Raw genomic sequence first — 12,479 nt, 5'->3', positions numbered from 1 at the left:
TTGTCTATTGGTCAAGGGGACCCGGAGGCCTGAAAACGAAAAAAAAAAATACAAGGGATACCACAAACACATTTTCCCAGGATGTTTTTCGGGCCCGAGGGTCACCTAGACTTAGAGACAACAGAAGGGTTAACTCCATGTTTCCAATGTCATTTAAAAAATAAATTGTAGTCCGTGTTGACGCTCACTGGATATGCTTGATTAATATGGGTCTTTATTTGGGTTTCAAAACAAGGTAAAAACGTTTTTCACAAGTTAAACCACCTCCCTTCTGAGGAATTGACTAAAAATACATTTGAGTTGTCAACAGAACAGTCTTCACATTTCCTTTCTACACAGTACCTTAATAACTAATTTAAAGTGTATTTTGTCGAATTTTGGCTCAACAAACAAAAATATAACTGCCAACAACGTTGTTACACACACACACACACACACACACACACACACACACACACACACACACACACACCTGCTTGAGGATTCCAGCAACCATCTCATGGCCACAGTCAAAGATTATGTGGAACTCCTTCCCCCTCTTCATCTCCTTTAGCAAAGGTTTGGCATCCTTGCTGTCCACGGGAAGCTGACGGATTTTAAGACGGATGTTGTATCTTGAAGGGGCTTTGATGAGTTCTTGCAACCGAATCAAACCTGAGGAGAAAAGCAGGACAAAGAAGAAGTGAATTGATAAAAAATGAATAAACCCAAACAGTTTTCCTGCCAAAAAAAAGAAGAAAAAAGAATAACAATCATTATAATTATAAATATTACCATTGCAAATGTGATGAAAATCATTTTAATTATCATCATCATTTTCATAAATTCATTTTGAATTTGTTGTCGTAGACAGAGGTCACACACACTCGTCTCTAACTTTGGCCAGTGCATTAAAGTTTGGTTTTTTGTTGGGATAGATTTGAGGTTTTGTAGTTCTGTTCTCAAGTGTTTGGTGTGGCCTTGGACGAGGTAAAGTAATTACAAAATCACTTGGAGGGATAGAAAAAATTACAAATATTCTGTATGTCACCACCGATCACATCACTGCCAGGGTACACTACTAAAAATGACTAAAATAGTTTTGTATGTATAGCTTGTTTAGATTCTTCCTTCTAAACATTTTGATGAAAGACATCTTTCCTGGTGTGAACAAATCAGCAAAGAACCAATGCTTGACATTCATCCAGTAAAAAAAATCTTTTGATTGATCCATTTCTACTAGTCACTAATGGTAGTTAGTAAATGAATGGAGTTAACTTTGAGGATACAATTTATCTGTACATTTATGATGACTCCAGACCGTCATTTTAAATAATCGCTTGATTATCCGGTTATGTTTCATACTAAAATAGAACTAAATAATTGTTACTTTGCAATAAAATCCACAATTAAATGCTTGAAAAAGATTATAACATCTCAAAACCAGGAGGGAGTTCTTTGTTCCAACATTGAAGAATCGTTTTTTAGATGTTTTTTTGTTAACCCCTTTCCATAGTAATCATTAGAATCATTTAAATGTTCCAGTTGTTGTGAGCAACCCAAATGGCTGTCCCAGAATCAGGAGCTAAGTTTCTGCACAAAACAGTTCTTCCTAAAATGTGAGGCTACTGCAAAAGAACACATGTGACCCAAAGTACCCTCTGATTTGGAGAGAGAGTACCAGTACTGTTCAAAAACTATCCAGGCTGGTGTTGGTAAACCTGGAATTCTTTAATTAGACTCACTGACTTTTTTAACCCCAAATGAAAGCAGTGCTAATTGAATCTTGAAGTTTGAAAAAAAGGTTCTGGACAAATTGGTATATTTTGAAATTTGATGGATTCATTTGACATAGTTTCAATCATGCAGAAAAATATAAATGGTTATTTACTATAGTTCCCTGATTTATTTGGTTACCTTTACTGTTAAGTCACTCGAAAACAGTCGGTCAATCCCATTTCCAAGTGGCATTTGTTCTCTCTTCTGCCAGTACACAGAGTATCGGGACAAATTACCAGCTCTTTCAATGACATCCATCAAAACCCGGTACTGACTCTTAACAGAAACAAGAAACATCATCTGCATACAGAGTGATGTGGTGCTCAACTTGATCAAGGTGTATGGGAAAAATATTCCTGTTGTTTTCTAATACTGACTGCAAGTGGCTTTATGCACGACAACGCGAATATCACAGGGTTAGCTGAAGGATAAACGATAAAGATCAGTCAGGATTGATTATAATTGCAGCAGTTGGTGATAAATAACGCATCACCACCGAGGAAAGGATAAGGAGGTCAAAAGTTTTAAAAGTTGACAAAATATACTTCCATTCCATTTGACTTTGCATCAAGTGCAAGACTATTGGCTTTGGAGTGTTAGCTTGACGATTTCTCCATTTATGATATACAACTTTGAGCAATCTGCAAACATTTAAAAGTGAATATCTTCGGGAAAATTAAGCCATTTGGATCAGGGTGTATTTTAGTCATTATTTGTTGGATTCAGGTTTTTATTTTTCAACAATTAAATATTTAAATCATACAATAAACAATCAAAGCATTAAAAAAGCTACAACCTCTTCACAATCTTTTGCCAAAAGACAAAAAGCAGGATCTGTGAAGTGGTTTGCGGACGAAAAAGACATGTTGAAGTTTCAAACTAATGAATGATTTCTTCATTATGTTACTGGAAGTCATTTAAACCGTTGTGTTGCCTCTGGGTTCAGGTGACCCGGTGGATGGAAACAACTGGACGACCTCCCTGGCTTTGAAAAATTTGTTTTCGGCAACAGGTCACCTTGAAAAACACTCTCGTAATAAAGTATTTAATAGAACGTTGTGTACATATCAGTAAAATTGCATATTATAATGAAAACTGGACAAATTAGGATTTAAGAATGTCTTCAGCAGTTGGTAATTTTTTTTATATTCATAATTTATATAATTAAACAGTGCGGCCGACCTATTTTTTTATTTTTTTTTTACCTACAGAGACTTTACAAGACAAGGCATTTGCAAAATGTGCCATAAAATTCACTCACTTGAACCAGCAACACGTCTATTTCTACATACAGTTTAAGGTAAAGACATAAACCATGGACTCACACCAACAATTGGTATATGAAAAGACATGGATCCTTCAAAAATCTCAAACAACGCAAGGAAGCATTACATTTTCTCTGGCCTCTGCTCCATGCGGCTGAAATAGGGTTTAATTCGTTTTACTACTAAGAAATTAATATTTCATAATTTGTTGTCATTCTGTTAAAGACAAAGACTGGACTTTGATATCTTGCCCACTCATAGCTGAGATGGGCTCCAGTGGTTCGAGCAGATGGTGGTAAATACTTCAGAGGAATGAATCCTAGTAATTAAAAAAAACAACTTACATATACAGGTACATCTAAAAAAATTTCATGAAACAGTTCAATATTTTTTGTCTCTCATTTCAGAATGTGAAACCCATATATTATTTAGATTCATTACACATAGAGTGAAACATCTCAAACATTTATTCCTTGAAATTCTGATGATTGTGGCTTATAGATAATTTAAACCCAAAATGCAGTGTCTCAGAAAATTAGAATATTACATAAGACCAATGAAAGAAAAAAGATATTTTAAACAGAAATGTCAGGCTTCTGAAAAGTATGTTCATTTCCATGCACTCAATACTTAGTTGGGCCTCTTTGTGCATGAATTACTGCATCAATGTGGCAGTGGAAGCATCAGCAGGTGACACTGCTCAGGTGTAATGCTTTGAGCCTTCAGGTCATTGTTGGTTCTGGTGTCTCTCATCTTCCTCTTGACAGTACCCCACACATTCTCAATGGGGTTCAGATCAGGTGAGTTTGCCAATCAATGCACAGTAACACCTGGTCATTGAACCAGCTTTTGGTACCTTTGGCAGTGTGTGCAGGTGCCAAGTCCTGCTGGAAAATTAAATCGGCATCTCCATGAAGCTTGTCAGCAGAAGCTTGTATCCTGTTACATTGATACTGGGCTCTATTATCCATACATGCCGGAGCTCCTCCGTCAGTCAGACACCAACCCTTCTCTTCTAGCTCCATCCTTGAGGTGTTGTGGGGGAAACATTGGGAGTGTAAGTGCCAGTTGTGATCAGTCCAGACGCTTGTGTGTTGCAGAAAGACTTTGTCATCATCCATTTAAGTCTACATGAATATTTCATGCTCTCTAAGCATTTTAGGGGCTGTCTAAGAGTCCCCTAGGCATAAAGCAGTTTGGCATGTCAATGATAAATACCCTTGTGAGAGAAACCGCTAAGCATTGTTGTGTATTTCGAGTAGTTGAGTTGAGTATTTTGTTCAGGGTGGTGAGCATCTATTTCTAAGGTCAGGTCAATTTAATAGGACCATAATACATGATTTGAAAAAGATTTAAACTAGTCAATTGGTAGAGAAATACTCAGTATTTAATAAGTCAAACAAATATATGCTGATGTCTCACATTGGCTTAAACTTCAACAGCTGCATATCTATAATTTCCTATGTATCACTATTACAAATAGTAAGTAAGTAAGTAAGTAAAGGTTATTTGTAAAGCGTCTTTCTAGACCAGGGTCACAAACACTTTAACAATCAAAAACAATACACAGTTAAAATATATACTTAAAAGATCAAGACATAAGACAGACACAGGAGTCCCAGAAAGTCAGGGAAAAGCCTGCACAAATAAAAACGTCTTAATATGTTTCTTGAAGGAGTCAGTAGATCATCAAACACAGATGTTTCTTGAAGGAGTCAGTAGATCATCAAACACAGATGTTTCTTGAAGGAGTCAGTAGATCATCAAACACAGAGATGTTTCTTGAAGGAGTCAGTAGATCATCAAACACAGAGATGTTTCTTGAAGGAGTCAGTAGATCATTAAACACAGATGTGTCTTGAAGGAGTCAGTAGATCATCAAACACAGATGTTTCTTGAAGGAGTCAGTAGATCATCAAACACAGATGTGTCTTGAAGGAGTCAGTAGATCATCAAACACAGATGTTTCTTGAAGGAGTCAGTAGATCATCAAACACAGATGTTTCTTGAAGGAGTCAGTAGATCATCAAACACAGATGTTTCTTGAAGGAGTCAGTAGATCATCAAACACAGATGTTTCTTGAAGGAGTCAGTAGATCATCAAACACAGAGATGTTTCTTGAAGGAGTCAGTAGATCATCAAACACAGATGTTTCTTGAAGGAGTCAGTAGATCATCAAACACAGATGTTTCTTGAAGGAGTCAGTAGATCATCAAACACAGATGTTTCTTGAAGGAGTCAGTAGATCATCAAACACAGATGTTTCTTGAAGGAGTCAGTAGATCATCAAACACAGATGTTTCTTGAAGGAGTCAGTAGATCATCAAACACAAAGAGAGAGAAGATCGTTCCAAAGCTTAGGAGGAACAGTCTGGAAGGATTTCTCTCCTCTGGTCCTGAACCGTGTTCAGGAACCATCAGTAGATTCTGATCCACAGACCTCAGAGCCCGAGCTGGGGTGTAAGTCTGGATCAGATCACTGATGGAAGGTCTGACCATGAATAGATCTGAAAGTAAGAACCAGAATTTTAAAATGGATCCTGAAGGAAACTGGCAGCCAGTGAAGAGTTTTAAGGATAGAAGAAATGTGAGTTCTTCTACTAGAGCGAGTCAGAATTCTTGCTGCAGTGTTTTCGGGGTGGAGGACAAGTATACATTTGTTCATGAAAATCACATGTGTCGATCATAGACATCGACAACTCATACTCTAAATCCGAAATGCTGAACTCGTTTTTTTTCTTGTCAGCAAACTGACTATATACAAAATATTTACAAAACATTATCACTATTCTAGTAGTAATGGTACTTTTACAACTATAATAGTGATGTTTTATTTTAGCTTTTTTAAGATTATTTCACCAGTAACTTGACTTATAGTATTATATTTACTATATAAACCTCAAGCCAAACGGCTCACTGTTAGTCTCAGTGTTTTTCTAGTTCAGCTTCAGAAAAGAGAGTAGTATGATAAGAAGTAGAGATAATAAGAGAGTAAAGCGTTAATATATTTGCCTGAGTCTGGCTTCTGAAAAGCAGACAATCTGGCGATTCAGCAAGTTTATGACTGAGGTTATGTGAAAATCGAAACGTCCAGAAGACGTTGACTTTGGTCAGTCAGATAGACGATATGTTCTCTCTGCAGGACGACCGAGATATTGAACACCGCCATCCTGATCTGATCTTTGTTTGCCCTCAGAGTTCAGCGTCCGTTGTGTAAACCAACTGAAGGCAATGCTGTGGTCAGGTCGAAGTATAATCTCATTTCCTTTCAGACGGACAGAAAATCAAGGTACTATTAACCCCGAACTGAACCAGCTATTTCCACTTTACAACTTAATTAAGAGAGGTGGCGGATCAGAGACGATCAATTCTTCCCTAAAGCTGCTCAGGAAAAAAGAGAACACACACACACACACACACACACTCACAGACCCAGAGCTTTATAGGTCACCCATTGAGTGTAGCATTGTGTTTTCACAGCCAAACCTCCGTAAAAACCGACAAAACAGCCTGACCAAACGTGTGTTGAAACCCTCCTCAAGCCGTGAAAGGAGCAGCACTACTTTGAATGACAGCTGGTCAATTGTGAACTGACCATGCAGTTTAAAGCACAGCCGAGCGAGGGAGTCAAGAACCAGTCATAGGTCCCTTCACCAGAGGCCGTGGAGATGGACTCCTCAGAAGGAACCTGTCAGGTCTCTCTCTGTGTTTCCAGAGCTCCGACCAAATGCTGTGAATGACTGTTTGGAGAGAAACTATTTTAAAAAATGTTGCTGCAATTGGATAAGGGTTAGGTGGAGTTCATGGTTAGTTCCCAGTAAACACAGATCAACCTCAAGAACGTCCTGCACCATGTGGGCTCAGACTCCTGGTATCTGTTACTTCCAGGGAAAATAATTCTTCATGGTCCTCATTTAAACTATAAAAACTTATATTTATAATATGGGGCGCACGGTGGCGCGTGGTTACCATGCTCACCCTGCTGCAAGAAGGTTGAAGGTTGAAAAGCTGTTGACCACAAATCAGTAGTTTTGTGCTGTTGTTGTGAAGTGACTACTTTAGGCCAAAAATAGGTATAATTAATAAGCCGGTAATTTGTCCCGATACGCTGTGTGCTGGCAGAAGAGTGAACAAATTGCCACTGGGAAATGGGACTGACCGACTGTTTTCGAGTGATTTAACAGTAAAGGTAACTGACCAAATAAATCTGGGAACCATAGTTAATAACCAATTATATAATAATTGTTAGGTTTCATCAAAAGAAACATGCTTGCACTGTCTTTTATACATCTGAAAGGTCTTGTGCTTCATGTATTTCACTCTGTACAACAACTGTGGTAACAGTTCCTACACAGAGATCTATAATTGAGGTACCTGGTCTTCCCTGCTGGGATTAGATTCAATTAGATTTTGTCCCATGTGTATATTCATCTTTACTGATAGTTTAGTGATACAGCACCAATATGCATTACAAACTAAATCTATTTGTTTTGCTAAATGTACATATTACTGCTCTGAGCTCTGAGTTCTTGTTAAAGACAGTTTATATTCCTGTTTTAATATGTGGTCACACATTTTAATGTAGTACCTGAAAGAACAAGATCACTAATACACACAGCAGGAATGTGCTTTCCTCACGCTCTCTTAGACATAAAGTGCACAGGTAAGTCAGTTAGTCATGTGACCCATGCTCTTTTAAGGATGCATCCCCCTGGAGGTATGTTGGAGGTATGAGACTTTAACGCAGACCCAGGACACGTTGAAAATGTCTTCCATTAGCCTGGTAATGCTTCAGTGTTTGCTGTTATTTTGCTGTCATTATCCAAGGACTTATGATCTTCATAGTAGTTTTGGGCCAAATACAAGACGCAGCTTTCAGCAAAATATATACTTTATTATTTGTCCTTTTTTATTAGACTGAGTTAGTGATGTCATTATATTGAGGTATTTGTTTTTCTTTATTATAATTTATATTTCTTTAAATGCTGGCACTCAGATAATGTTGCTAGCAACTAAGGTAATGACCTTTATGGTTACATTAACTGATAAAGGCAGAAAGTATTTCAGGAGTTAATGATGATCTGCTTTTTTATCTGCTCATCTTTATTTGTTTCTTTCTGCCGATTGTCCGTCTGAAAAGATGCAGAATGAGAGGTTTGTCTCAGCGTCTTACATCTAATTAGGGGGACACTGGAAAATTGACATCTGTCGACCTGAATGTTGCACACATACACCAAGCAGGGTGGTAATGTGGGACAAGCTGCCACAGTGAAAGTTGGACGAAGCTCTAGGTAGCCTGGCAGCAACCCTGACCCGGAGCATATGGTGCATGTACCCTCTGCCTGTTGCCTTATTTGTTGTGACATGAACTGGTGTGAGAGCTGAAACCAATTATTGTGCAAAATACACATGTACGACAAGGATTAGACACATTTTTAAATCATCCATATTTACACTCTAGGTCAGGGGTCGGGAACCTATGGCTCGCGAGCCAGGTGTGGCTCTTTTGATGATTGCATCTGGCTCGCAGATTTTGGCTTTTCAGATAAAACATAAAATATTATCACTTGTTTCAGGGGTGGACAATACGTCGATCGCGAAGCTGTTGCGAGTAGATCGCGTGATTTAATAAAATATGATATAAGAAAATAGTAAAGAGAGCTCTGATTGGCTGCTGTGCATATTAATCAAATGGTTATTGCGCCGATTGGTTGAAAATTTGATTGACATGCACAGCAGCCAATCAGAGCTCCCGCCTCTTCCACTGAACGCACGGAAAAGATCATATGAATCTAGAATAAAAAGAGCAAAACGTGCGACAGTCATTTTACGCAATTCAGAAAAACTATATAGAATTATAAGCTTGTTTTTTTTAAATAATATATCGAACAAAATAATGCGCGTTTGATCGCTTCAGGTTCTTCTCTACGAGAGTCACAGAAACATGACGTCAGGTCCATCAAAGTTAAGCTGCAGGTTTCAAAGAAAGCAACAAATGCTGGTTTTCCTTTTGTGATCGCGTCCTTAAAACACACTTGCATTAATACACCATCACATGATGACTATTTGTAAATGACCTTTATCTCACGAATGTAATAAGAATACGCAGAAACACAAACACGTTAAACAGGTGCAGGTGAGACACATTCTAATGACGTCAGAGACGATGATGATGTGAAGTTACTGATGAACAGTTTTATTCTCGTTAAACTTCATCTGAAATTTAATTAATCCACTTGTGTGATTCATATCAGACATGTTTAAAATTAACAAATATAAACTGTTAGTTTGAATTCATGTTTTCATTTGTTTTTGTTTTTTCATGATCACAGAAATGGAGAAATTTTAGTCTTGTGCTTCATTTGAATATGATGGACATATTGAAATGGAGGCATGGAAAGGGATGAACCCGTCTGAATTCTTTGTTGATTTTGATGAACACAGGAAAAGGGCTTGAATTCGTGTCAAGCACAGATTCTTACATCTGAATATTATTTATATGGCTCTCACTGAAATAAATTTCCAAATATTTTGCTTTCATGGCTCTCTGAGTCAAAAAGGTTCCCGACCCCTGCTCTAGGTAATGAGTACCTTGCTCTAGACATTTTTCCTTTAACACTGTGCACTAGCGGGAAACCCTCAACACTTTCTACGTTTAATAACCTTCTATCATCTCATTTTTTTTTATTTGTAAAAATAATATTTTAATTCCTATTTCCCCTCTCGCTCTGCTAAATGGGCCTTTAAAATAAATGACCTACCAGCAACCCATGTTGATTCTGTAAGGATATAATTTGCTCGGTTCCTTTCGACATACTGTCAAGTTCATTCCTGTAATGAAAAGGTTAGTGCTCTGAAAACGTTGTTTTAATTTTTTGGCAAATAGCGAGAAGGAGAGATGTGTAATCTTTTAAATCTTTCATCCACTCAGGTCACATTGCCAATGTATCAGCAGTATAACAGTAAGTAAGTAAGTAAGTCATTTTTATTTATATAGCGCTTTTCCAGACCAGGGTCACAAAGCGCTTAAACAATCAAAACAATATTCAATAAAGTATATACTTTAAAGGTCAAGATAATACTGATAACACAACATTTGACAAAAGCTATAGATCCCTCTCAGCATTAAGGCAAATAGCAAGTTTTGCTAAATTAATGGAAATGATGTTAGAGACCAAGAAAAGATGAGTAAAAATAAATGATCATCTGAACTTATCGCATTAAATGTTTCTAATTTATAATACTGTTCTAAAGTCCACCTCATACTACAGCACTGCTTATTTTTTCAGTATAAATACTTGTCCAGTTTATGATTTCATCTTGAATCTACATGGCCAGTCACAGTATATGTGGATTGTAACAAACATATGTTTGGGAAATAAATCTCAAATTGATCTCACAGCAAGTTCAGACCAACCCTCTACTTAAGCACTTGTTTACCTCCTAAATTAAAAGGCCACCTCCGACCTATTTATTGACCTCACTTTCACACAATCAATGTAGCAAGCGGAGATTTGCCAGAAGTTTTTCTAAAAAGGTCAGAGAAAAATGATGGTCTTACCAGTGCTGTCATCGTAAACTACAGTGACCGTCTTCCATTTGAAGAAATTAACCAGGTCCAGGATGGCAGCGCTTAAGGATGAGAAATCTGGATACAGGCTCACATAGAAGACATCTTTGTTGTCGGACACTTGGTGCTTCCACTTTGTCTGGATGTGTGGCACTCCCAGTGCATTACAAATGGACTGAACAGCGTTGGCCGAGGAACTGTGAGAGGGTCCGAAAATAGCTGCAACCCCCAACGATAGCTGGTCACAGGCTGAAAGAGACAAAAAGCTTTGTTATAGTTATTATAATGATTGATTTCAATATTAAAACAAATGTAGCTCACATTCCACTGTTTGTTAAAGTAAAAAAAAAACAATGTGTGCCAATACATGCTAAAGCCTCTGCAGAAGATGGTATTCTAGTTATAACACTGGTGACAATTCATGGCTGATGGAAATTTACCCGACTACTCCCCTCCTAAATGTCCGTGTTTTGATCTGGTGTTACGTTTCCTTTATTGGTATGACCACATATTTCTGCCTATTTTCATAAATTTCCTTCCAAGTCGAACATTTTTCCTGGCGATCAGCACCCTGAGTTTTTAATGATTGTTTTTTTTTTTTTCATATACTTTCTTTTTGTTTTAGGCAATTTCATTCTGTGAATGAATAGGTTTTTTTTCAATTACAATCACATTACATAATCATTTCACATTCAATCATTTTACATTTGAATCCTTAAGTAATTTAGCTTTAAATGTTTTTTTTAAAACAGTGTTCTACACAATTTCAGTTTGTCACCAAGTCCATTCCATAGTGTAACTCCCAAAAATATAACACATCTATATTTATACACATATTCTACACTTTATTTATCAGTTCACACTTATTTTAAAGACACACAACCTTCTTAAATTAATAAAAACTTTAAGATGCCAAACTTGATAAACCATTTATTAGTGGCTGTTTTGTTAATAATTCTGATAACTCTTTGTGGAGTTAAATATTAGGGTCTATGTATGTACTGCATGTATTTCCCCAAACCTCAACACAATATGACGTATATATGGCAATACAAGTGAGAAGTATAATATACACAGACATTTATTGTTCAACAACAATTCCCCTACTTTGTAGATAAAATGAATAGATTTATCTAATTTCTTTTTAATAATCTCTATATGTGGCTTCCAACTTAATTTTTGACCTGAAATTACTCTAAATAATTTACTCTCAAAAACTCACCAGACATCAATTTTTACTCCATTCAGGAATAATTGAATTTCACAATTAGCCCTGACACCAGCAAACACCATACATCTTGTATTGTTTTATTTAATGATAACTAATATCAAACCAGTCTTAACATTATCAACTCCTTTTCTAACAATTCTTTCTAAGGTCTAAGGCCATCTGCCAGTGTCTGGTATGTCCTAAGAGTTCCGATCTGTTGCTAAACCCTGTTGTGAGTCACACTAAATATGTTTTCCTGTTATCCTCTTAATAGATTAGTATTCCATTCGTGTGCATGTACTGGTAGATTCATGTAAAACTATCGATCCTAAATTTGCCAAATCACTTTTAATTGCCTAAAAACTTAAACAAATTGACATAAGGTTTTTGTTTATCTTTTCTCCTTCCTCTCCTTAAGTCTTAGTTCTGCCATAGTTAAACAAACACAACCCACACATTTACAGAGTATCCTTTTTCATCTCCGTCTGCAGTTCTAATTGTCACTCCCACTGTTTTGGTTGAGCTGTACTGATCACTTGCAAGCCTATCAACTGTCCTCTCTACACTTTATATTTGACTGCTGTCCCTTCAGAATATCACCACCTCGGTAAAGTATTTATTTAAGATAAATCCTTGCCCCCCCCCTCTATATCACTCTTACAATTGTATAATTGA

General features: G+C 36.9%; 1 protein-coding gene across 2 annotated transcripts in view; it reads right to left on the bottom strand.

Annotated features, from left to right (window-relative positions):
- Positions 1-12,479, bottom strand: part of LOC148067014 (glutamate receptor ionotropic, kainate 2-like) — a 150,224-nt gene that overhangs the window by 86,138 nt on the left and 51,607 nt on the right. For both annotated transcript variants that reach the window (XM_087806597.1, XM_087806599.1), the window contains exons 3-4: positions 10,586-10,843; positions 473-654 (exon numbers count right to left, since the gene is read on the bottom strand). In XM_087806597.1, the coding sequence (XP_087662723.1) occupies positions 473-654; positions 10,586-10,843 (440 nt within the window). The remainder of the gene's footprint in view (positions 1-472; positions 655-10,585; positions 10,844-12,479) is intronic.

This window comes from Callionymus lyra, chromosome 13 (assembly GCF_982586985.1).
Source record: "Callionymus lyra chromosome 13, fCalLyr1.hap1.1, whole genome shotgun sequence".
Classification (NCBI taxonomy): Eukaryota; Metazoa; Chordata; class Actinopteri; order Syngnathiformes; family Callionymidae; genus Callionymus; species Callionymus lyra.
The sequence above is the reverse complement of the archived record's forward strand: the minus strand, read 5'-3'. Positions and strand labels throughout refer to the sequence as shown.